This window comes from Anas platyrhynchos, chromosome 3 (genome assembly GCF_047663525.1).
Source record: "Anas platyrhynchos isolate ZD024472 breed Pekin duck chromosome 3, IASCAAS_PekinDuck_T2T, whole genome shotgun sequence".
Taxonomy (NCBI): domain Eukaryota; kingdom Metazoa; phylum Chordata; class Aves; order Anseriformes; family Anatidae; genus Anas; species Anas platyrhynchos.
The window spans coordinates 46011104-46038697 of NC_092589.1; the positions used below are offsets into that span (position 1 = coordinate 46011104).

Consider the following 27594-nt stretch of genomic DNA (forward strand, 5'->3'; position numbering starts at 1 on the left):
ATTAAAGGTGCTTATTTTATCTACTTGTACATGTCTATATGACCCAGATTTGATCTGAATAAGGAGGGAAAAATCAGTTACATGTCTCTCAAAAATCTTACTTCTGTAGTATTTCAAATTTATGTGAATCCAGAAGTATTAGTTGAAGAAATCTGATTTTGGATTTCCTTCAGTAAATGTAGAAACTTCAGGATGCTTATCTGAATTAAACTTCTAAATGTTTTGAGTCCTTTTGTCCTTCAAATCATCAGGTTCTTAGTAGTACTCATGGGAGTCTGCATATGTTTGAAAAAAAAATAAAATATATTGGCTTAAAAATTGCACAAATATCCAGGGACTGTATGATGTAGGAAAGGGTCCTTTTGTCCTTTCCAGACAGCTATGCTAACATGTATTGATTGTTTCTTTTCTACATATTATATTTTTTGAAGGAGGTTGTCCATTGCATAATGAACTTTCCTGAGGGGGGAGCAATTTCTGTTTGAAATTTGGCATGCTGTACAATAAATGACATATGTTCTGGTAAAATGAAATCATTTGCTGCTGAGGCAGCTGCACATTAATGCAGTTATTTCTATACAAAACAATTCAGACATTTCACCATGATGTATCTGTGCATTCTATGCCATTCCATATAGCATCTGTGAAGAAAGAACAGATCAAATGATTTAAAAATACCCCACCTCTTCATCTATTTTTAAAAAAAAAATGTAGAATCTGTGCATAAAGGGTAGAAACACAAGACTTAATCAACCCTTACTTTAGGAAAATCTCTTAGGAAAGTACATATAGAAGTGTCTATCATAGCAAGAAAAGTGGGATTGATACTGCATTATTATTATTTTTCTACTAGTCACTGCTTCATGATATATCAATCAGCCTATGAACACCTTATGAGTGCTGCCTCTTTACTGGTGACTCTTACAGTCTATGATCGTCTGTGCTGAATGACATATCATTTTGATTTCTTCAGTCTTTTTTTCTTCTTTCCTTCTAGACATTTTTAATGAACGAGATAATTGTCCTTACGTCTATAACACAGACCAGAGCGATACAGATGGTGATGGAGTTGGTGATCAGTGTGATAATTGTCCATTGATGCATAATCCAGACCAGGTAAATGTTAGGCACAGTTTCATTAATGACAAAGGAAGAGAAAAGTAGGAAAACATATGAGGAAGCTGGTGCTATTTCTCTTGCAATTGCATAATATTGAGGGAACTGCACTGCATATGTGCACCCAATATCTCATGTGTGTGCCCCTACCATAATGGATGACATCACTTAAAAGAGTTTGTAGCTGTGCTCTTGGATAACCTGACATATTTTGTTGCCAAACAAATTCTGACCAGGTCTGATGCACTGACAACTGCATAAGTACCTATCCTATTTTGAAATCATGTTCCTGCATTAAGGATGTTTTTCATCACAATATCACTTGCCTGCAGAGGAGTTCCTGAGGAAAAATATTAAGAAATTTAAGTACCAGGCTATCAGTATTTTTGTGCTCAGTAAAAATTTTTTATTTTTTTATTTTTTTGTAGACTGATGCAGATAATGACCTTGTTGGTGACCAGTGTGACAACAATGAAGACATAGATGAAGATGGCCACCAGAACAACCAAGATAACTGCCCTTACATCCCCAATGCTAACCAAGCTGACCATGATAAAGATGGTAAAGGGGATGCCTGTGATCCTGATGATGACAATGATGGTATTCCAGATGACAGGGATAATTGTCGCCTCAGATACAACCCTGACCAGGAGGATTCTGATGGTAAGAGCAATGTGACTTGAATTTAACTTAGTTCTTAGTATCTAATTCTGATCTTGGAATAGAAGCATATGATGAAGAGAAATATTCTCGAAATCAAACTGAGCTGTGTATTATATTTGAGGCAGCATGGACTTCAGTGGAAGTGCTCTAGCCAATTTGGACCACAATTAGAGCATTAAGAAACCCCTCTGAGAGGGGCTCAAACAAACACATGATTATTTGTAGAGAAACACCTTTCAGAAATTAAAAATACATATATTTCTGGTTTTAATTTTGAAATATAAAAAAAATGGGAAAATATTTCAGATTGAATTTCACATCTTAAATGAAAAAATGACTTGCTTTTGTTTTCAGGCAAGATGTCTTCTGAAAATTAAAATGGAGAAAATACAGCTTACTGCTCTGATTCCTTTTGAAAGTGAGACTATTTATGCAGCTCTTAAGTCTAAAATCATTTTTGATTTTAAATTATTTTTCTAAAAAGTATTTTTGAGCATCTTTTCTCAAATTTGTTTTATAGGTTAGTAACTTTAAATATATTTTGATAATGCACCTGTCATGTTTTAAGAAATGGATACGTAATTCTTATTTTTTCCAGTTCCTGTCCTGAAATACTGCTGGGCACTCTCAAACAATCCTTCTTTGTGTTTGGCTGTATTTCAGTAGTGAAATAGTGATAGTTTCATAGTCATAAATGTAATTTAGAAACATTTGATCCTTTGAAAACCAACACAATATGTCTACAATAATGGCCCTTGCAATAAATACGTGAGCAATTTCTGTTCCGAGTTATACAACTTGCTGGAGTCATTCCATGGTTATGTTGGTGAAATTGAAAGCAGAATTTAATACCTACATAATATGGTTTTATGTACTTTTAGAAAGACAAAATCCAGAGACCTAACTTGTTTCCTGGTGAGACAACTGCTGTAGGAAGTTTCTGATTGGTAGTAGTACTTTACCTTTAAGTCCAATGATATAATGGTAATGTCTTTGTACTTGTCAATCTCTAGAATAGCCTCTTAATTTCAGAAATACTCCAAAATAAGGGTGCCCCCAAACTGAGGTATAGTCATCTGTAACCTGGATTTTGTGAGTGAGAGTACTGTTATGTATGGAGAAAGCATTCACAGAAAGAGTAAATTTAAAAAAAAAATTAGCCAGCTCATCACTGTCATCAGCGGCAGGCCCAAGAGAAATCGTGGAAAAATGATAAATAAAGCCAAAAGATGCTCCCACGCTCTTAAAGATGTGAGCTATAGTATTTAATGATGAGGCCCTTGAGAGAGCTGTTGGACATGGCTGGGTAAACAAATGCTTTCTAACTTTTCTTGACACAGAGTCAACATTGTCAGCAACAGCTCAGTACCAAGTGAACGTCATCAAGACTTTCAGTGGATAACTTAAGTTCTCCTATGACTTGAATATTGCCTCTTCAGTGTTGGCAAGGGGAATAAAATTGGAAATTCACTTTCTTCTTCTAAATGCTAAGATAAACAGTTGCAGGAGCACACAGAGCTGATCAGGATTTGGAGTTTTCCGTGGCCAATTGCCAGATAGCAAAATAGGACTACTTTACAGTCACAGTCAGAGTGGTTCAGAGTGGAAGAGACCTCTAGAGATCTTCTAGTCCAACCTCTCTGGTTGGGCAGGTTCACTTAGAGCACGTTGCACAGGATCATCTCCAGGCGGGTTTTGAATATCTCCGCAGAAGGAGACTCCACAACTTCTCTGGGCAACCTATAGCTGAACGTTTTAAAGCCTTTGAGTTATTAGATGCATTAGCTTACTCTAACTGTCCTTTTTGGTTGTTGCCTAAGACTCATTCTGCTTTTTATGCTCCATTTATGAAAGCTTTATTCCTGAAAAATTCTGTGCCAGTTAGGCATGGTAACATAGCTTTGCATTTGTCTGAAACATCTAGTAGTAGCTCAATAATTAATTAGTTAGATCATTGCTATTTCCCATTTTGTTAATTCCCATGTTATTAGAACAGTCACAAACAAGTTTTAAAAAGGAGATGCTCAGTTACGTGAAGTTAGAAACAAATTAACTGGTGGGTCTGTTTTTACATTATTAGTACCCAGTATAGTATCCAGTGGCTTCTGTTGTAAAAATCAGAGCCTTTCTTCCATTTTCTTACGTGTTTTGAAGTGCTGTGTTTTATCTTAAGACAAATTGTTTTACCCACAAATGAAAGAATAACCAAGCATGTATACATATTTTACAATAATATTGTCCCCACTTTCTTTTGACATAGTGGTGACATTTCTGCAATCTAAAGCACCCTGCATGGATCGTTGCTGAAGGAATCTTGAGACACAGATAGGGTCTTAAAAAAAAACAACCACCAACAAAACAACCACCAAACATTGAGTATCTTCAATAGCATATAGGGATTTGGTCATTTGCAGTAGGGTAAAGATTTTAACACTGCTTGAATTAATTTACACTGCACGTATTAAAATGTGGCCTTATATCCACATCTGGGACAAATCATACTGAAAATTTAATACAAACATTAGTGAATTACATCGGCATAGGAAACTTCCAAGTCCCCCAGCACTGTTTCTAAAGAAGCATATAGACTAAGGGTCAGATTGATGACTGTCATAAAACACTGACTGGTTAGTTTTATTAGCATTAATTTTGGCCCTGATCTAAGTTGATAGTTTCTTCCAGTCATTATTAAAAACATTTCAAATGTTCATTTCAAATGAACTTTCAGAGAATGAAGCTTTATTTGGAGCATTCTTTGAGGAACAAGAAATAACGTACTCATATGCATCATAAATTTCTTCCACTCGTGCAAGAGCCATTAGGTAGCATGAATAATTTGCTAACAGTTGTATTCACTTATTCCTATTGCTTATAGGTGATGGCAGAGGTGATATTTGCAAAGATGACTTTGACAATGACAATGTCCCGGATATTTATGATGTATGCCCTGAAAACAATGCCATCAGTGAAACTGATTTCAGAAAATTCCAGATGGTCCCTCTGGACCCCAAGGGAACTGCTCAGATTGATCCCAATTGGGTTATTCGCCACCAAGGCAAGGAACTGGTGCAGACTGCCAACTCTGATCCTGGAATAGCCGTAGGTAAATATCAAATGTTAGCCTGCATCTTTACATAAACAACCTGTGATCTAGTGATAGAGGGGAAAAAAAAAAAAAAAGTAGATAAACGTGTCTTTTTGGTGCTCCAAGGTTGGGACTGAAACACTGGTTTTATATGCCCAAAAAATAGCTCAATGCTGTTTGCCTTTGTTGACCATTCAGTTTGTCGCTGGCTGTAACACACGTGAAATATTCTGTAGAAGAACCTTACATAGGTGTAGTGCCTGCTGTCTTTTACCAGTCGTAAATAACATGTTTCTCCCTAGAAACATCCATAGGATAGGTTAGGTAGGCAAGTGTAATTACCTCTGTTCTTATAGGTGAAGAAATTGAAAAAGCAAAGTTTTAGATTAAAGTTGGGGCTTTTGGGTGTTGGTGGCTGGATCCAGCACTGTAATTCAGTGGTTTATGTCTTTTATCCTCTCCCAGGTTATGATGAGTTCAGCTCTGTTGACTTCAGTGGCACGTTTTATGTTAACACAGACCGTGATGATGACTATGCCGGCTTTGTGTTTGGCTACCAGTCCAGCAGTAGGTTTTATGTTCTGATGTGGAAGCAGGTCACTCAGACCTACTGGGAAGACAAACCCACCAGGGCTTATGGCTATTCTGGTGTGTCACTCAAGGTAGTGAATTCAACAACTGGTACCGGTGAACACTTGAGAAATGCTCTCTGGCATACAGGAAACACCCCTGGACAGGTGAGAAATTTAAAACTTCAGGGCCATGATGATGTCTGATTAATCTTTTAACAAGAAGTGAGGTGTCTGGAAATGAGTTTTCTTTCACACCTTAATTGTTGCAGAAGACTACAAGCTTTTCTTCAGTTCACATATTATTAATGTAGCCTTGTGTTTCAAAGAAAACATTACACATATAAAAATCATGAATGGAAAAAATTACATGTATAAAAGGGAAGGTGTGGTGTGGTCCAAAAAAGAGTAAGAGATCTTAGTTCTGCACAAATCCTTTGTGACCTCTGTACTGGCACTTATTCCTTCAGCATTCCAGCTTGTTTGAATTATGCTTGGTTTAGACCTCAGCAACCAGTGACAGCCAAAGAGAAAAGAAATGAAAACAAAGAGAAAAAATCAATTCTGTTCCAAGTAGGGCCCAGCCACAGAAGAATCTTGTGCCTTTTGGAAAGTGCGTTATTGAGGCTTTGTGCGTAAATAGGAATTTCACACTTTGGAGTTCTTGCAGGAGTGAGGCCTCAACTGAGTGCAAGAGTTTTCAAAGAATAAGCCAGAGGTAGTAACATCTGTGCAAGCTGCAGTCCCTTTCACTCAATGAAGCCACTCATACAGATAGGAAAAGCAGCATCAGATCTTTCAGCGTGGGTGTCTACATGCAAATAGGGGCAGGACTGCATAAGGGAAGTCAGATTCAATGCTGTAATGGCCTTCAGTGACAAATACGTAACTGATCTATAGTTACAGACAGGAATTTTCATTACTCTCCCTAGAAAGGAACAGAGTGAAGAAATAGTATGCTGATCATATGTTAAACACTGGTTTTGGTTTCATCATTTGTTAAACACTGGTTTTGGTTTCCTGCTCTGCAGCAAATGATCTGCGGCTGCATGTACAGTTACTGTAGTGGATGTACACTTCTGAAGCAGTGTTTCTAATACAGCATTTGTATTCCTACCGTAGGTGCGTACTTTGTGGCATGATCCCAAGAACATTGGCTGGAAAGATTATACTGCATACAGGTGGCATTTGGTTCATAGGCCTAAAACAGGACTAATAAAGTAAGAAACATTTCTGTGCCTCTATATTAGAATTAATATAACTTCAGTTACTGTTGATATAACAGCTATTTCATCAGTTTCTTTGTTAGTTTTCATAATGGTCATACTTACATTACAGTTTGTTTCAATATTTAGGGAATCACTTTGTTATATTTAGAATGACTCAGGTGTATTTAATTTAGTAGGGATGGTTCAGTATTTACATCAGTTAAATATTCTTAAATTTAAAAAAAAATCTTTCTCAATAGCTCTTCTGTAAAGGGACCAAAAATTCCTAAGCAAAACTCAAAGCAAGATTAGAACATGAGATTCTTCCATAGCCTCTGGAATTTGAATGAATGAATGAAATTAATTAGAAACATCAAAATTGCCACAGGGAAGTAGGCCAGCCTCCTGTCTGCTTCAGCATCCTGTCTCCAATAGTGGCTTATACAAGATATTGCAGAAGTAGCCACAAGCACATCTGCAATGCACATAGGGAGGAGCTATGGCATATTATTTTCCTTAAAGCCCAGCTGTTTATCTGATATTCAAAAGAATAAGCATTAACTGTTTATGTCAATTTTATCTTGTACTAACTACTGTAAGTATGGTAAGTATGTTTTTCATGGGGCAGTCTGACATCTTAAGGTCTTGCTAGTTTGTGTTTAGTAAGTGTTTAGTAAGAGTAGGGGAGTTTGGCTGTGAAAGGCGAAAGGACAAATTTGGTTAAACTAGTTGGTCTGTCTTTTGGGGAAAAAAAAAGTTTCTGTGTATGTTATAAGTCTTTATGCATCAAAGGATTGCATTGCAAGGCACTGGCTGATACAGGTCAAAAAGAAACAAGTTTTTCATTCATGTTGCTGTTGCCTGTAACTTTTCCTTTGCAGAAGGTACTTAGTATCAGACAAAACATATTTCATATGGTAACGTGTTAGATTAGTCTACTGTGACAAATACTATGGTCTGGGACATTAGATTCCTTCATTCTTTAGGGTGTTTTAAAAGGAAATAAAGAAACAAAAGCAATTATTTTAATAGTATAGTTATGGAACTATGTTATTTTGTCTCTGCTGTAATCAAAAGACTGTAGACTCACTTCACATTTGGCTATTTTTAGAGTCTGAGAGCCTAAGAACCTTAGGTTCTTAAAGTTCCTGTTGTAAGGTCTCCCATGAGAAGTGGAGAATCTATGAGCAAGGAACTGCAACTTGTCTGGTAGAAAAGAAAAATGAAGAGGTCTGTTGGCTCCAGGGTGGGAGCATGAGACACTCAAGGGAAAAAAAAGAAAAAAGAAAAAAAAAACCAACCAACTCTTTCTTTTCTAGTTTATAAATCTAGTTGTTTGTGTCCAAATCCTTCCAGCTTTCATTAGGAGCTTAAGCCGTCTGAAACTGAAATTTAGCATGTTTCCAATGAATGTTTTGTTAGAATCTAAAGGGAAAGTTTTTCCAGTTTCTGATTTTGGCCCTTGCACCTAGAGATAAGTAAATCAGCCATTCACACGGCTATACAGAAGACTTTGCAAAGCTATGTGGCTAGGTCTTGTGTTAACCTCTGAGTTCACAGGGACAGAGTCTTATCAATGAATGATAGTACATGACATAGTTCATTCCAGGAGACTTGACTGTTCTAAATAAAGAATTGGGAAATCTTTTGCAGATGGTGTGCATAAAATTACTTATAGAACAGCTCCACTACTTTTGATTAATGTATTATGGCTGCCAGCCATGTGGGTGTGAGAGAGAGTTGAGGAGTGATCCTTACAATGAAGCTGTGTTATCTGGTGACTTGTTAAAATGAATTCTGATTCACTTCTTGGAAGCTGTTACTAGCCCTTAGCACTGGACACTCCATCATCCTCCTTTTCTAATTTATATTATGTTCTTTACAGAGTTTTAGTTTATGAAGGGAAGCAAGTCATGGTGGATTCTGGACCAATCTATGATACAACCTTTGCTGGTGGACGATTGGGTCTTTTTGTCTTCTCTCAAGAGATGGTTTATTTCTCTGATCTCAAATATGAATGCAGAGGTTAGTTACAGAAAATGTCTGGAAAATGCTGATGCCTTTGGTGTAACCTATGGAGCAAGCATGAAATATGGAAATGCAGAGTATCCTCTTGTTACTGAAAACAATCTGTAATCTCATAGCATGTTGTGAACCTTGATTTGTTGAAATACCATGAATGCTCTTTGCCCCTATAGTAATCTCAATTTGAATAATAAAACCCAGATGTTCAATATTACCCACCTGGAAAAAATGAGATAGAAATCTGAGTGAGATATGCGCTTAGAATTCTCTCTGCATATCCGCTTTCCTTTGTAGGCTATTTTAGTGTGTCCTGCGGGAAGAGGGCTACTTCGGGATCACCCCTCTTTCCAGGAGACATGAAGGAGAGAGTAGACATTCTTAATGAGCATGACTGTGTATTGTACCGCTTCCAAAATGTTTTGAAATACAGAAAATGCTTTCCCAGGTTTTCCTGTATGTGATTTTTTTATATTCGTATAAACATAAGTGCTTATTCATGTGCACATATAGGTAGATGTATTTTTATGTAAATGTTTACACGTGTAGGAAAATACAGAATGGGAAGCTCTGCAACCTTGTGTGTGTATCATTCAATTCTGATTGAATTCTAAACCAATAAATCAACCACAACAATTAACGTATTTTTTCCCCATTTCTTTCAGATGCTTGAGCAATGGTTGCTGCATTACCAGCAAAGTACTGTAAATGCAATGCAACCTAGACACCTCAGTACATCCTGGTACTCCCATTTTCTGTTTTTGTGTACCTCCTTCTCTGTCCACGGGCTCCACTGACCAGGTACCTCCCTGCTGCCAGGAGTGGCTCAGCCATCCCTCCACCAAAGTGCCTTCTCACAGCCAGCACTAACGAAACCTAAACACGAGCGTCTGACCCACCACTGAAGCAAAAGCAGATTGATACATTAGAACACTTTTGTAGAGTGAAAACTTAGCAAACCGCATTTGTTTGTTTATTTGCCTTTTCTTAAGGAATGACGTTTACATACAAAAATGTAATTACTTAATGTATTTATATATATATATGGAAAAAGGGGGGAGATAATGATTATTAGTCATTATCTTCAAATGAGGAAAAAGTGCTTAAATAACTTTTTAGGTGTATGGTTGATGCTTCCTTGCTCTGATCAGGTCTGGATTTCAGTGACAAAACCTCTGGGTCCAACCATAGCAAAGTAACAGAGGGCCACACCAACAGTGTTTATACTAACAATGGAAAAGCTTTTGGAGAATAAAATGAAGGTCAGTTATGAAGATTTCTTGATCCAAAAAGATGTCCTATTGCTGATGAGAATGCTCTTAATAATGCCCATTAAAATTAAAGTTGGTAGAAATGTCAAATTTGCAACCTAAAGCATTGACTAACATCAGAGAGTTAATTCAGGCCAAACAGAATTGAACTAGAAACTCCCATGGGAAAGGGAAGAGTGATTAATTTAAAAGTCCAAAACTATCACCATTATCTGACTCATAAAATGTTTGCTAGTTTTTCCATTTCCATTATGTTTTGCATTCCCTCATATTAAAAAATATTCCATGAACATGTGGAGCAAAATGAACCTGAACCACTTTCCCACCTCTGCTGCAAAAAGCACTTTGACATCTTGAATCCTGATCTGGGTTTTTGAAAAGGTGGCAACGCCACTATTACTTAATTTGGTAATGTAAGAGCTTAAGGTTCCACTTATAAATATTTTGTTAATATTTATTATGATTATCACACCAAGCTACCTTCTCTGATTATTTATTTTAAAGCATGTCATATAATGCATCAGTAATACATTTACAAAGGATGATATTTTAAAGCTATTTTTAAAGCATATCACGATATGTAGATATTGTCAAACCATTGTGTACACTTAAGTAAGGGTTATATTCAAGTATGCTTTAAAGTTAAATAAATAATAATAAGGAATTTATAAATGGAACCTTAATATATATATCCAGTTACCCTATCTTTAATATTTTGTATTTTACCTATGTCTGCTGTATATAGAACTTCTTAAAATAATGCTGAAGGGATACCAGTGTTTATTCTAAACAGATACAACAGTTATTCAGATATACAATAGTATAAACATGTTTAACATTTCGTTTTTGTTTTCTTTAAGTTGTATGAGCTTTGTTCACGAAAAGAACACTTGCTGGTATAATTTTACTCATAGATGGGTTTACTAATGGAATAATACAGTATTTCTGCCTTCTTACAGGGCACAGTGAGATAAATGTTGAATCAACTTTTTCTCCCTTGAAATAGATTTCATTGCTATATTCAATAGAAAGAAATCCACATTTGCTGGCTTTATTGCACATTTTATATTGGTCATATTATCAATTCTTTTTTTTTTTGTTTATTTGTTTTTGTTTCTTTTTTTTTTTTTTTTTCCAAATCCTCTTCATGAGGTTTTTAAGTGTGTTTCAGTTTCTTTCTTTTGATGTTTCAAATTGTATCCCCAAGTCCCAAGCAGAAGGGAGGGTTACTTCATTAAATGTAATGATTGTAATGGCTGTGTAGGGTTTTTTGTTTTGTTGAAGAGAGACATCAGTGTAGGGATGAAGATGTTAATATTTGAACTGTATCATAATTTTCCTATTCTATGTAAATTATTTATGATGTTTTTTTTTTATTTTTCTCATTTTTTTTTCCTTGCAAGTGTGTGTGTGAGAGAGTGAGATCAATGAAATTTCACATTGTTTTGCCAAAAATTGTAAATAATTATTTATTTGTTTACATGGACGGAACTTTATCATTTAACGTCCTCATTCATTTAGTCAGATCCTCATTTATATATATATATATATATATTTTAAGAAATTATTGATAGGAAATAAACTGTAAAAAGGTTTTATAAAAAAAAATTCTCTTTACCTTTTTTATAGTTAAAATGTTTCTTGAAGGTAATATTCCATTCCCAAAAGCCCTCAATTTAAAAACTTCTTGCCTTGCATTTCAAACAAACCAACAAATTTGTTGCCAGGCTACAAATCACAGCCTTTCTTCTAAGGTTGTAAATGACAGGTTTTCTAGCCTCATTGAGACTTATTGAGACTTATACATGACATCATTCCATATAAAGCCTTACTACTGGGCAAACTAGCCAAAGTTTTATTTATGGTATTCTGACTGAGAAATGTTGGTCCTGCTTCTCTCTTTTTTCCTGGACATGTATAAACATACTCTGTATTGGATCTTGGCCAACGTGTTTCAACACATACACAATCGTGTTCTGCAACCACTTCTGCTGTGAGTCCCGATTCAGTTGTTGGTATATGTTTGTGTGTGCAAGGATTGCCTTCCTGCTGGAGAGTTTCAGGAATGAGTGATTAGTGTTGATTCAAATGGATTAAGATACAAGAAAAAAGTATTAGCATGAGAGATCTTTGCCACCAATATAAACTGTTCCCAGGCAGGGGAATTTGAATTGGATTACGGAAGTCAGAATTTCCAGCATGCCAAAATGCCGATTTTGAGGTATGAACTCAAGTCATACTCACTTGTAAATATCCCAACTATTCACTTTCCTTGGCCTGACCAGCACCCCAGTTACTTGCTTTCTTTGGCTTTGGTGGTTCCAGTGTGACAGAGCCAGAGTACTCAGACTACTGTACCAGAAAGCCGCATACTCCTCAGCGTCAACTCTTGATGAATCCTTTAAACCAATACAAATATCCAGGCTTATTGAGAGATGGGTCTTATTTATTTTGTAGGGATGGAAATGATTGACATTGTTCAGGTAATAGAGTGATCAAGATCTTGTTATCCATGTTTCCAAGAGTACCTTTTAAATGTCTGGTGTGGATCTGTGAGAAAAGGCTGTCATGAGGACAGTTTTGAGCATAGACACTTCATAATGATTTGGAAAGAACAAAGGAAAAAAAAAAAAAAATGCCCTTTGTGGCAACCAAACAAAACCCTGCAAAACGGATGCAGGGAGATAAAACCATTAGAAACAAGTGAAACCATAACAAACAGTGCTGCCATAGTAGTACAGGGTCTTTAAGAAAAACAGAGAAGGAAGGACGAAAAAACAGATACTACTGTGAATGGGCGAGTTCACATAAAACAGTATGTCCTCTGACCTCTTTCCATGGATCTTACTAAAAGGTTTTGAGAATGTTCAAAAACATTTGGCTAATTTGTGAAAAATACATATTTAAAAATGTTGGCAGCCTCTGATCTTCTTGTTCCCAGAGTGACTCGTATGAAAGAAGGCCTGGAATCACAGGAGGGAGGCTGGGTTTCTTGCAATGAGAGACACTGAGAGACCTGGACTCCAGTTCTGTTACTGACTTCTGTGTGATACTAGGCAGATTTTTTATTCATTTCCCTGAGCATCAGGCTTCCATCTACTAAAAGTCAATGATCAAATTTCCTCCCCTTTAAGATCCTTTTGATAAGTTTTATGTATCTCATTGTTTCTGGGTCAGCCAAAAGAACAGGAAATACTGAAATCCTGAAACTCCCCTCAGATACACTTCTGACGAGACTTCTTGTCCACTTTTAAAACATGAGTTTTTCAGATAAGCTTTGGATAAGCCTCTGAAGTCTGAAAAGTAAAGCTAAACTATTAATACTCCATTGTAATAATAATAATAATAATAATAATAATAATAATAATAATAATAATAATAACACAATGGTTTCTTCCAGAAAGGAAGGGAAAAATCCGCCTAATGATTATACCTGTGATTTCTCATGTCAGGCAGCCTAAATATTAGCATCATGAATGCTAACATCTGTGTCTACTGCTTGCTCGCTGTGCAGTGGAGGCAGAAGCCGAACAGACTGTCGCAGACAGTGGGCCAAATCCTCATCTTGGGATATGGGAGTTTTCCTACAGAAACTAGACTTGAGTAGTATCTGGATGAGATTCAGGGTTCGGCTTGTGCTGCAGACTTCCATAGAGAGAGGTCTAATGGTTGCATGGGAACATCTGCTCTCTAAAGCGATTTGAAAAATAAATAACTATGTAATAACTTGGCACAGCCTTGTTCCCAATGTGGAGAAGACCACCCTTGTAGATCAGGAAGGGGGACTTTGAAGCAAAAGAAACCTGGGACTGATTAAACCAAAGGTCTGTCTAACCCCTTGTCTTGCTTTTTGAAAGGAGTCAGTACCAAACGTGCCAGAGGAAGGTGTAAAATCCTTATCATTAAAAATTAGACATCAACATGCCTAGAGTGAAAACATTGTTCCTACCCCCAGGCAGTTAATAAGTGGTTTCTGCCCTCATGCCTGTATGGTTTATTTTATAATATTATAACTGCAAATGTTCTTGTTATTCATACTTTTTTCTTTTTTTTTTAATCCCACTTCTTAACCTTAGTAAAATCTATTGTGAGTTCCCAAGGCTGATTACACAAGATATACACGTAAGTTTCCTTTTACCACTTTCAGCTCTGTTACTGTTTAATTTCATTGCCAGTCTATTCTCACAGACTTTGGGAAAGAGTGAAAAGCATACTTTTCATTAAAAATCTGGATGTCAGGAAAAAAGCAACACAATATTCTGCTTTGCTCTGTCTGTGTGCATGTGTTTGTAATGGGATTATGCAGTTCATCAAAGGTAAAATTTCTTCTGCTTGCTGAAAATGTGAGCTGCTGTGTTGTAATTCTGTTCAGGTGACCTCCTTCATGTCTCTCTTGTCTAGCTCTTGTGTAGACAAGTTATATATATATATATATATATATATATATAAATATTTGCAAAGGGTAAGTGTCATTCTGTGCTTGTCTTGTTTTAGTGCTTTTCCTAGCCATCTGCTGCTGGCCACCACTGGAATCAGGCAAATGAGTGAGTTGGATCTTTGATCTGACATTTTAAAACCTTTTAACCTGTCAATGATCATTGGTAATTATCCAGTCATCTTGATATTTGTAGAGCTAGACATGAACATGTACTTCCTTTAGAAGGAAGTGAATTCCTTTTCAGAAGACAGCTGAGCATTTCTGGACTCCTTTCAGCACTGCTGAATACACCAACCTCTAGCTGCTGGAGGCATGCATTGCAAATCACTCTTTAAATCTTAGCAACATCTGTAATAAGATAACTTGGAAATTGTTTTTAGTCATTGAGATTACGTAGTCATTCAGTAACTTTTATAAGATATAGTGCTGACACTGTCTTTGTGATCTGATTTCCTTTCTTTAAATCATGTTGATGAAAAGAAGAGAGAGGGTGGAAAGCTACAAGCACTGTCAGCTGCTGCATTGGATAATTTTCAGCAAATGCCTTTTTATATATATGAAGAAAATGAAAGCCAGAATTTTTAGTTTCATGCAAGGCATGATTTTCTCAGATAATGTCTTCTAATCGTTCAGTCTAGTTCTCTTCCTAGAGTCTCTGCTGCTGCCCACTTGAAAATTGAAAAGACGTTTAGGGAAGGATCTGCCTATGATAAATGAACAATGATTCAAATTATGGCAAAACCAATCACAGTATTCAGGAAAACAATATTCAAGAACAGTGGCTATCAGTTATTAAGACATTTCTTGCTGGTGAGATGTAAGTATGGTAGAGCTGAAGCATGGAGACCAAGCAAATTAACGTTTCCTGAGTACTGAAGATTCAGCTGCAATATCTGCTCCGCAATTTTGCAGTCAGAAGTAGTGGACCACCCAGCTGGTGGTGGATCTAATCCAGTGGGTTTAACCATACTCAGTAGCTCAGCTTTGATGCTGAGGAAGTGGGGAAATGTCTAGAGCTGAACACAGTGATGCATGGCAGATCTCTTGCTTTCTCAAGAGCGACTCAGTTACAAAGACATTGGTGATCTCTGTTCTAGACCACAGCACCTCTCCATTTAAAGACTGAAGTGCCTATGCCTTTACAAAGGAGACCAGGAGCAGGGAGGAAAACAGAACATTGTTACTTGTTCAAGTTTTTAAGATTTCCAAAATTTTCAGAAAAATGGAACATCCAGAGGCAGTGAATTGGCAGAAACCACATCAAAACAGAAGGGAAATTCTTAGCTTTAAGTGCAGAAGAAAGACAGGGACTATGTCTTCCATCACTGCAAAATCAAGAAACTATTGTTCTCATGCCTAGTATCGGCCTTCTCTGTGATGAGAGAAGATATTATCCTCTCCTTCTGAGACATGAGACAGAGGGAAGCTGTGGCTGAACAAAAAAGGAGCAGAAGACTCCTGAGCACTCACTCAGTGTCTTTACCACAAAACCGTCCTTTTCAAAATAAACAGGCACAAGTCAGTAATGCAATAACATGAGAAATTCAGCTCCTGTTGTTTCATGTTCAGGCCTTCCTGTAACAATTAGTTCATCTCTCTTTAAGTGAATTGATGACAGACAATCACAAAATTCATCTTGTTTAAATGCTTCTTGGTTCCCTTATTATCATCTGAAAAATCTGATTATTCATTCAACCATGGGACACTACACAGGAGAGGCAGATGAAACAGTCTTCTAAAACTTTATATTTGGCCACTGGAAGGTCCAGACTTTCAAACATATCTCCAGTTTTCAGCGTAGAAAAACTAATGGTTATTTTAACAAATGACCCACATCTTTAATAAATAATTGGGGATTATTAATTGAAAAAAATGTATAGGAATATTTTCAAAAGAGAGGAAGTATTTACTATATTATACTTGAAGATGGGTGGATAATTTCCACTTTTCTCCAGTGATTCCTTGTAAAATGTTTTCAGCTTTTTTTTTTTTTTTTGGTAACTTTTTGTGAATAAAAATGAGAAGCTGATTTTTGTTATTAACAGTTGCAATCATGCTTAACCTTGCAGAAAATCCTGATGCCTTGTTACATTTTTTTCTGAAAACCTGTGTCTTGGGAAAGAAAGTTCTACCAGAACTATTTTTCTCCTCTGCAGAGAGGAAAAATTGTTCTCCACCAGCAGGCATTGATTGACAGCCTTCTGATGAGAGAAAATTACATCTAAGTTGCATAAAGCAGGAGATGGCACCTGTGGTATGATTCCACTTGACCCTCTCAACAGCCAAAGAAATGGTCAAGGTAAGAAATTCCGCAAGCAGCTATCCTCATGCTTAGTCCCCTACAGAGGAGAAAGGGAACGTGTTCAGCCCACAGAGTTACTTAAAACACTGAGGTTTGCAGATCAGCTCTATGGCTGCTATTCTGCCTGTACTTTGAATGCTTTCCCCTCTCCACATATATATGTCTACAGCATAGTTCCAGACTTAGCACCTAAATGTTGTGCTTAAGATTGTTCTTTTTGTTTGTTTGTTTTGTTTTGTGTTGTTTTCCTTTCCTTAATGAAGCATATAGACAAAAAATAGTCAGTTTTACATACTTGTTTATGGAATATTTGTGTCAGTGTTTTTGTTTGTTTGTTTGTTTGCTTTGTTTTCCTCTATGGACTAGAGATTAATAATGCCCCAGAAAATGAAATAATGTTTTGAAAGGATTCTTTAAAAATGTTCCATGCAACCACCATGGTGTAGTAATACTGCAAAGGACTGGTGTTTCTGTCTCTTCATTCTTGTCCAGAACATATTCACAGTGTGGTGGCTGCTGTTTCTCAAAATGGACTCACTGTTTAGCTCCATGTATTATATACATACCTTCTTCTCTGTACCATTTCTCCTAATACAGCATGAAATATTGTGATTTAACAATGTTACTGGTAAATCACAGGCTATTTCATACCACCTACTACTTCATATCCTCGATTAGGTCCTGTCTAATTCCCAAAACAGAGTTAAGACACTAGTTTTTTCAGTACTATATTTTCAAAAACAAAGAATTGCTTGGAAAACTATATGTATTAATTTCTACAGCTTCAAATGAAATTAATGCTCCCTGTACACATATGGACTTCTTATAAATAGGATGTTTCCTTTTCAGTCCAGTTTTGATTCAAGATTCAGTGTGAATTTTAAGTTGACACTCACAAATGTCAATGGAAAAGATTTTATGAACATACTTTTTGTACACCTTTCCTGTAATGTTCTAGGCAGGTTTTAACACTAAAAGGTAATGTGAAAATGAAACCTGTGATGTCTAAATAACTCAAGATACAGAACTGATATTTTTCAAGAAGAAAGATTATTTTTATAAGAAACTGTAAACACTTCACTGTGAAGTGATTATTAAGTAAAATTAGAAATGGCAAGTTATCTGAGACATCTTTTCCTCTTCTATTGCTCAATCATTACTCTGCATAGATGTGATAAGCCAATGTTGTCAGCTTGCCTTATTAAGGACTACCATTTTTTCATACACACATTCCTAATTTTGGTAGACAATCTTTTAGCAAAAAGCCTGACACTTGTTATGCTGCAAGTGTTTTGCATTAGGAAAAAAAAAAAAAAAAAAGAAAAAAAAAAAAGCTGTGGAAAGATTTGTTTGTTCGAAAGGAAACAATCACAGAACATTTTAATTTCCTGCTATATCCATACTTTTGTTCCCCATCAGGTGGGGCTTTGACATGTGTTTATGCTCTGCACTGTGGTGTCCTTATCATGTGAAAAGTTGTTCTACCTCTTCCAGGAATAACCTATAGGAAGGATAGAAAATCTTCCCATTTTTATCCCCCATAGCACTCAGCCATGCACAACAATGCCAAGGTGGTGTGAAGCAGAGCCTCCCAGCATCACAGAAGAGCAGCTGCTGAGAAGGAAACAGAAGAATGGAGACAAAAAGGCCAATAGGAGGAATCTGTACAGTTATTTGCTTGGACACAATACCAAAAAGGCAGCTCTTGAAGAGTGACTTTTTCTTCAAACTCAGTATTAATTTTCTGAAATGTATTAAGCCAAAGGGATTTTTTAAACTTGTCTAATAAGTAACTATGAATGCCAGATGCATTTGTCACCTCATCTATCTAAGGTTTGTTTGTTTTCTTTCTCTTCCATCAGCCTCATTGGGGAGCTCTGTAGCAGTCAGCAGTGCTCAGCCACTGTGAATGAGCTGGAGGCCATACTTCTCACCCCGGCCAGGTGCACCGTGCCCTGCCTCCTTGCCAGCTGCAGGCAAGGAGCCTTGCAGGTGCTGGAGATGCTGCCATAGGAGGAAGGGGAAATTGGATGCTTGTGATGAGATAGAAATATTGGGGAGGTAGGAAGTGTGGACGTATCTCAATTTGTGGCTCAGCTGTGAGGCACAAATGCCTGGGGAATTCTATTAACAAAATATATTAACATAGGTTTTCTGTGATAACTGGGTCAACAATATTAATTTTTCTCACCCAGGGTCAATCACAAAGCATTTGTGCCCATATACCTTTTCAAATACATTTGCATGTAGACAAATCTGTATATAGATAGATAAAAAGTAAAAGCTCATACTCACAGGTGCTTGCGTGCAAATCAAAATGGGGAGTGGAAACAAACAAACAAATAAAAACAATTGCACAATTCCTGTTAACAAAAGTATATCTGCTGATTTGAAACAGTCGTAGACAAAAATATCGGTACTAAATTTATTGGCTCAGTGGCAGATAAAGACACATTGTGATGATTTGTGCTGCAAAGGGGCCTCCACTTCTTTAAACAACCTATGGCAATATTGCTTTGCTGGAGCTATTGGAAAGCCAGCAGGAATCTCTCAGATGGAGACATGTAACATACCAGATGTGGCTTAGAGGAATGAGTAGAGGGAGAGCAACAGCAGTAAAATTGCACAAAATTTTACAGCAATTTACAAACCACACAAAAGAGGTGGGCAGCAGGAGAAAAATACTCAACTCAGAGTTATAATCGGTGTTTGCAGAAATGTGGGATTTAGTCTGCAGAGATCATCAGCCAGTATCTGAACCACTTAAGATGCCTGTCAGGCCCCCTTGGGGAGCTGCTGTGCTGTCTACATCAGAAGCCAGCTGCTAGACTTCGTTGTAGTGTATTTGTTCTTAAATAGATGATAAAACCAGGGAGCCAAATTCCTGCTTCAGTTGTGCAAAGGCAGGCTCAAGAACTAGACATATGCATAAAATATAGAAGTTAGGTTCCTCAGAATAAGCTTACAGAGGTAGCATATTTTTTGTTTGGGGATTTTTCTTTTTTCTGTTTTCTTCATCCTGTCAGAACAGAACAAGACCACTGATCTATGTTCTTACCTGAGAAATACCAAGGCCTCTTAAAGATGGAAACAGAAATGATTTGATATTGTTAATGGTTAGCTTTAATGGTTAGCTGAGGGCAATGGTTAAATCACAGTTTCCAAAGGAAAACTCGTCATAAAAGATTGAGTATTTGGTCTGTATATCACAATGTCCCAGTTGCAGCTGTAGCTGTAAGAAATGCTGTGTTTCCAGATGTGTGAGACAGATGATATTCTGGTAAATAAACGGGGGGAGTGGAGGAGGGAACAGAAATTAAATTTACCCATCTGAAATGTAGATTACACCTGGCCTAAACCTTTATACTTCCTTTTCAGTTACTCAGTGCTGTGGATTTCATTTTGGACAAGCATGGATTCAGTTAATGATGGAAATGTGCACAGTGTTGATACCCTCTCTATTACTGAACTAAAGAAAGCCTCTGGTCTCTGAAAACAATGGTAGAAGTTATTCCAGTCTCCACAGGGATAATTAGGTAAGGACATGACTACAGATGCTGACTGGGTCTCCACTTCATGAAGTCCGTGCTTCTGCTTGCAGAGTCCCTTTGCTTCAAGAGTGAATAAACTAATTATATCTCTTTAACAAAAGTTGCCTAAAGAGATGTTTCACATATGCTGCACGTGCAATTACTGCTGTGCTAAAAAACGCACCCTTCAAAAGCAATATTCTCTGCAGGATAAAAAGAATTAGTGTGACTAGAGCTTGCTGAAGCAGCAGTAGTGAGGCTGAGGACTGAGAATACACAGTTAAGAAGAACTCTGAACTATGGGTTTTCAAATGGAGTTTCAAATGATGCTGAATAGAGAAGAGTGTAGGAAAATAAATAGTAAAATGACATCTTTAGATACTTGTTCTAGTTTGACATCCTTCTTTCTAAAGAAGTACTTTATTTAAGTAGTAAATGCAGTACAGTAGTGCTGTCTTAAAAGATGAGCTGTGTTTCAATCCAGCAATCCCAGTGTGGGACAGTTTATCACAAAGAAGGAAGCTCATTCACTATCTACCTATAAACTGATTAAAAAAAATAAAATCAAGGAAACAACTACCTAATCAACACTGTCAAGCTAACACTACTGCATATACTGACTATGCCATATGTTATTCTAGTGGGAGAACGTGAATGCTGAGCAGAAATTGCCCTATTATACCTGAACAGCCCTTTATACTTACAGCATCAAAGCAGGTGAAAGTGCAAAAAGCAGGAATGTCCCCAGTGGACTGCTAGCCAAAGGGTTTAGATTTCAGCCCCATACTGTGTATGCATACCAACAGTGGAGTACACATATGAACAAATACTTGAAGTGAAAATAAATGTTTCAGTAGTCATACTTCATAGCAGTAGTGAGAATCAGAACCTCATGTTTGTAAACCTTCATCAGTTCTGTGTGGGAATATCTGAAAGCCTTAATTGCCCACTGGCCTAATCATGAGGTGATGATCACTGCCTACAAAGTGCTGAGAGCTCTCAGCAACTGCTTCAGTCGGAGCAGGGAGATGCTGATAGTTGGTACTTCACAGCAGTGGCAACATCCTTCCTCTTCAGACCCGTGCTGTTTTCTGGAGGTTCTCATTGAGAACTGTTGTCACTAAACAAACAATAGCAGCTCAGCTGGCATTCCAGCTGTGCTTGGGCCGACAGCTTCAATTTCCAAGCTTGGCATCAGCAAAATCTGTTTCTGACTCTGGAAGACAAACCAGGCATTTGATCTGCAACTCGTGGAAGACGACTCCTTCCCCCATCCTCCCGTGCCTTTCATGTCTCCTTGAATTGCATCTCCTACCGCCAGCATGCAGGGGAAGCCAACTCTGGTGATGTCAACATGGCTCCTCCAAGCAGGCAATGTGTCATCAAAGAGCGGCTCCTCAGAGGAAACCTGGAGCAATGCCTAGAGCGAGTGCATGCTGCCAGCCCTCTGAGAAGCATTTCTGTTATTAAAGGGGGCCAAGGGGCACTGGCGGCCTGTCCTTCTTTTCATCAAATCAATCAGGCACCAAGGAGCAATTCCAGCAAAACAGTCCAAAGTAAACACCGTGATTTTGAGAGGGATAAATGACACAAGGAGCCAAAGGAGTCCTTGAAGAAATAGCATGGTAATATTTCATTAGACCACCTACTGCCACAGCTAAACAGCTGTACTATGTACAAGTGTAAGGTGATGAGGTCTTGAGAAACAGGGGAGCCTAGCAGAAAGGATGGTCCATATTCTTAAATCTCACTTTAAAAGCAGACAAAAAGTAGCTTCAGAAATCCTGGCCCAGAAGTCTGAAAAAACAAATTATGTGTCAAATTTACCTATAGTAAACAATGCTTTAAGATGAGTGTTCTTTCTGGATGTATGTTGATATTGAATGCTTTGTGTTTTGTGGTTTTTGCTGTTGGTGGTGGTTTGATTGACTGTTTTTGTTTTTCCAATACACAGCAAACCTTTACTAAGACCATAGTTATGATAATGGAATTACTTTCAGTGTCCTACATCCCATAAACAATGCCACTATATGCAATGCATTACTTTCATTTTTACTATTATCTAAGCTGTTGTGCAACATGATGAAACGGATTTTTTGTTTGTTTGTTTGTTTTTAATGATACTCTCCTCAAAATCTGCTGAAATAGATTTATTCAGAAAAGTGACACTATTTGAAAGCTAAGTCCTGCACTATAAAATTCATAATTGTCTTGCAGTCCTAATGATTTTGGTTGAGATATTCAACTTCTCTCTGACTGTATGGTGATTTTGAAAGTTATTATGATGTTAAGCAAACAAAAGTTACATGTGAAACACTCAAAAGACACATCATTAAAAAAGAGCAGATTTTCCTGGTTCTCCTTTTAATCTCTAGCAAACCTAGAGATTACTTGCAATTGACCACTGCCCTTTTTCCTTTTTTATTTTTTTTTTTTATTTTTTTTTTAAATTGTGAAGGTGGGGGGTTGGTTTCCTTCTGGTGTTATGTTGTTGGTTTGTGTGTGTGTTTGTGTGGTGAACTGAAGAATGTTCTGCATTTTGACAGGAAAAGCATTGTGTATTAGCACAGAGGATTTAGGTAATCAGCCTTCAGTTGCTCCACAGTCACCAGTATTTATCATGTCCTTATGCCTTCTGGTAATAAAATCTTACCAGCATGGCCGAGGGTAGAAGCCTCAGCTGCAGCAGCCCCAAGGGCAGGGGTGTAGCTCCTGTTAGGCATTTTCCTTCTCTTCCCTTGCAGCAGCTCCTGCTGGCCAGATTTCTCTGGTCTTGGCAGGGCTCAATCCCTCCTAAGATTTTAGATACTCTGTGGTTCATACCAGGTTATGAGTTTGGTGGTCTTCCAGAGTAACATGTAAACAGTATTGCGCCAGGTTGTTTAGAGCTGCAAAGACCATGTGGAAGATTTCTGTGAATGCTGTAAACCATAGCAGTCAGTTAAAAATGTATTCGTGCTTATTTTATTAGAAACCAGAATCAGATGCATAATCCCGCATAGGAACTAGAGCCAGAAGCTGTATCTGTTCTCTTGAGCTGCCTTTTTCCCTGTACTGATCCAATACCACACTTTGCCTTCTAGCAGGACAGCAATTGTCCTACTGCATGAATTTCAGCTACTTCTTTGCTGGGGGGTAAACTGGGGCAGGCTGTTTTTAAATGAAACTTCAGCTTTGCTGATATCCCACTACAAATGGTCTTCAGCTTTTACAGGCATGTTATGATAATGACAGACACAGGCTGCTCTGGTGGAGACTTCATCCTTTCCTTGTAAGCAGTTCTGTCAAGAAGAAACACCAGTTTTATTTTTGATGAAGTCATAAAAATGTTTTCCCATTTGCATGTCAGTCATCTCTGTGCTTACTGGTGTGAGTTTGGAAATAAAATCTCATTCCTTCTGCTATGTTTGCATGAATGGAGGCACCACTCTGCACCCCTGCTTATCCTTTCAAAGGCTTGCGTGTGAAACAAGGACTACCCAGAAAATGAGTGCAGGTGTGGAACAGTGTTCCCACCATGGTGTCCAGCATATTTGTAATAGGTTCTTCCCAGTGCAAAATATGGTTAATTTTGAAGGCATATATTTACATTGTTAAATTAATACATATTAAGTGAATGATCTTGTAGAATGTGGCATGGGAGACTTTTGCCATGACTAATCTCTGTGAGCCAGTCACCACTTATCAATGATACTTGCAGTTTAACATGGTTTTTCAACCTCATTGCTTATAGTTTCCTTTTAATATGGCAAGAAAAAGTGCTTAACATGAGCATTGGCAGATAAATAGCATGGCCTTAGATGATAAATTTGTAACTACAGAGCTTTGCACGTCGGGGTGGAGTTGTGGTTATAGGGACTGAAGAATTAGTTAGGGGAATAAGCCTAACAAGGATAACAGGAGAAATTAGAGAAAAACGTAATCAAATATCTGCTATGTGTAGTTTTTTTTATAACATTTAGAAATCAGAATCATTGAATCACAGGATGGTTTGAGCTGGAAAAGACCTTGAATATTATCTAGTTCCAAGCCCTCTGCCATGGGCAGAGACATCTCCCACCAGACCAGGTTGCTCAAAGCCTCATCCAACTTGGTCTTGAGCACTTCCAGGAAGGGACGTCTGCAACTTCTCTGGGCAGCTTGTTCCAGGGCCTCACCACCCTCAAGGTTGAGAATTTCTACCTAATGTCTAATCTAAATCTACCTTCCTTTAATTTAAAACTATTACCTTTTGTCTTATTGCTATACTTTATCCATGATAAAAATTCTCATTCCATCTTCCTTGTTGGCCCCCTTTAAGCACTGGAAAGGCCAGTGTAAGGTCTCCCTGGAGCCTTCTCTTCCCCAGGCTGAACAAGCCCAACTATCTCAGCCTGTCTTTATAGGACAGGTGCTCCAGCCCTCTGATCCCTTTGTGGTCCTCCTCTGGGGAGTGAAATATATGAATAATAGTAATTAGAAAATATTTTAAATATTTTTCTAGATGCCCATATGTCACAGATTGGGGAAAAAACACCATGGTTTTTATTTATTCAAATAAAGTTAAGTTTAAATGGAAAGTGGAGTCAGTTACACATGCTTGCAAAAATTACAGATGCACAGCCACACATGGTTTTAATTTTCATACCAATAGATGTATTTTCAGGTATTTCATACATTCATGAACTTTCTGGGACACATACACATAGATGTACCCATGTTATTTTATCACATTCCATAAAAATTAGTGCAATTTTAAATTATTTAAGTTAAGAGAATGTGTATAGAAGTTAGGACACTGGAAGTGTATATATGGATATATATACATATATATATGCATATATATATTGGAATCAATGTAGTTTGCTCAACGTTCTCCACAGGTTAATTAAGTTTCTGAGAAGGTGTATAAAAACACAACAGCAACAGATGTAGTACAAATAAATGATACTTTTGAGTTTATATACACAGTTTAAGCTGTGTTCTATACCACACAGACAGGAAAATGGTTGTTTGACATAGATCTATGGTTGGATTTAGCATACTTTTTAGCCTAGGTCTCATTTTCTTATCAATTGAAAAATCACCTTGCTTACTCTATAGTGTTTAGCCTGAGGTATTCTCTTCTGCACCAGAGCAGAAGTTAGCTCTTGGAGAGCTTGATCATGAAACCAGACTTGCTTCCAAGAGCAGTAAGACTTGGATAGCTAGACTGAGGGTTATCACAAGAAGATGCCCTTGAGGATTTGACAGCTGGAGCAACCACTACAGAAGTATTTAACAAACTTTCTGGAAATGAGGGGAATGTCTACCTTCTGTAGATACGTCTTGTAACTTAACTAATCTTCAGCACTGGGTAGAGAAGAATGGCATGTCTGGGTTTCTGGGTAGCCCTGGAGCAGTATGTTATCCTCCTTTAAAAATCTCTGCTATCATTTATTGGGGCATGCTGAGAGCGTTTTTGCATCATCTTCTTGTCTCAAGGGGATTAAAATTATGTGGAGAACGTATTATGCACTTTTACTCAGTAACCTCCCAAGTTGCTTCAAAAGCATACAAACACATCATAATGCAAGAGGATTGCACAACACTATCCTTGAATTCATGTCAAGGCTGACTAGTCTCAATTTTCATAATCTTTGGAAATCTACCCAGGGAGTATAACCTTTGTAAGACTCGAAAACTTTTTTCTCATGACTAGTGAGAGTTAGATAAACCATAATAGGGTTCTGTTATGTATCTATCTTATATTTGTTTTATTTACTAATTTTTTAATTCATTCCCTTTGAACTCTTCAGAATGAAATGATATTGCTTAAGTAGAAGAAAAAGAAATGCAAGCCAAGGCTGAAAAAAAAAACAAGAATATTTATAGTTCAGACAATTCTGTTAATGTTTTGTCTAGGTCAAAATGATCTATCAAAGTTTCCTTGGCCATGAAGACTCAAATGAAAAATTTGTTCAAGTCTGACTAAGTTTATGCAACAGTGATAGAAGAACTAGGTCCTCCTGTCTGATGAACTCATTCTTCTCTTTCTGTGCATTATTGCTTTGCTTTTTGATGGCATTACACAGTTCTTCGTGATGTAGTGATGATTAGGGTCTAGAGTGATTTTACTAATAGTGACTGCTCCTATGCCTTTATATAGAATAAGCACAATTTCTAAACCAGGTAAAACTGAAAAAGGAGAGGAAGAAGAGCTTGTCTGAAGCCTGAAATAACGTGGTGTAAATGGATCAGGCATAGGGTGGAACCATGAATTTCAGAACAAGAAAAACAAAACAAAACAAAAAAACAATAGCATCTACCCTGGGATTTATTTTTTCCTCAATTAGGGCAGATATCCTTGTCTATAATCCATAATTATTCCTTACATCTGATGACTACGAAGTTGGTGAAGGGCCTGGAACAAAAGTTCTATGAAAAGCAGCTAAGGGAACTGGGGCTGTTTAGTCTGGAGAAGAGGAGGCTCAGGGGAGTCCTTATTGCTCTCTACAACTGCCTGAAAGGAAGGTGTGGGGAGCTGGGGGTCAGCCTCTTCTCGCAGGTAGCTAGTGATAACACTAGAGGGAATGGCCTCAAGTTGTGCCAGGGAAGGTTTAGGTTGGAAATTAGGAGAAATTTCTTTGCAGAAAGAGTGGTCAGGCATTGGAATGGGTTGCCCAGGGAGGTGATGGAGTCACCGTCCCTGGGGGTGTTCAAGTAAAGGTTGGACCTAGTGCTTAGGGACATGGTTTAGTGGGTGACATTGGTGGAAGGGGGACGGTTAGACCTGATGATCTTGGAGGTCTTTTCCAACCTTAATGATTCTATGATCCTATGATACTATGACTGTGATACTATAGTTTTTCTTGAATTTGGAGTGGAGTGTGAATTAAATGTGAAATTAGGGTTGCACTGCAGAACAATTGTTCCTTAACACTGTTCCACAGCTCCTTGTCTCTGCCAGCACCATCAGCCTTACCTAACAAATTAGAGTGAGCTGCATGGACCTCCCAGACTGCTTTTAACAAGGTGAGTAATCTGGGTCCCAAAATGTGGGGATCAGTGTGTCAGAGAGGATACTATAGGATAATTCACCTCTTTGCAGCATCATGGAAAAGCGACTGTGCTAGTTTTGCTTTGTGGTACTAAAGTAAGCTGGGGGAAGCCCAGCTGGTGTAAGTCATTGTGCCACTGTGCAAGGGTATTTATTCATCATTACCAAAAGGGATAAGTAAGTAGGTTAGGCCCCGGGACTTAATTGGCTTTGGGCAATCTCTCTAATAGTCATAATTTTCCTACTTAGTCTTATAGGCTGTAGCATGGTTATGAAAAAGAGGAGTGTCTTAAAAAGGATTTGATTTAGTCACTAGGAAGGAATTATACTCTGTGTGCACATGGACTACACAAGAAACGTGCAACAACTAGG

At 37.6% G+C, this 27594-nt stretch overlaps 2 protein-coding genes across 2 annotated transcripts in view; both read left to right on the plus strand.

Moving 5' to 3' along the window:
* Window positions 1–11542, plus strand: part of THBS2 (thrombospondin 2) — a 32514-nt gene extending 20972 nt beyond the window's left edge. The window contains exons 16-22 of the mRNA XM_027454222.3: window positions 998–1116; window positions 1545–1779; window positions 4655–4882; window positions 5330–5601; window positions 6556–6653; window positions 8527–8666; window positions 9329–11542. Coding sequence (XP_027310023.1) covers window positions 998–1116; window positions 1545–1779; window positions 4655–4882; window positions 5330–5601; window positions 6556–6653; window positions 8527–8666; window positions 9329–9336 — 1100 coding nt within the window. The 3' untranslated portion in view covers window positions 9337–11542. The remainder of the gene's footprint in view (window positions 1–997; window positions 1117–1544; window positions 1780–4654; window positions 4883–5329; window positions 5602–6555; window positions 6654–8526; window positions 8667–9328) is intronic.
* A 994-nt stretch (window positions 11543–12536) lies between these two features.
* LOC106017302 (uncharacterized) overlaps window positions 12537–27594 on the plus strand; it is a 31032-nt gene continuing 15974 nt past the window's right edge. Inside the window, exons 1-2 of the mRNA XM_072035805.1 lie at window positions 12537–14056; window positions 14429–27197. The gene's annotated coding sequence lies outside the window, so the exon portion shown is untranslated. The remainder of the gene's footprint in view (window positions 14057–14428; window positions 27198–27594) is intronic.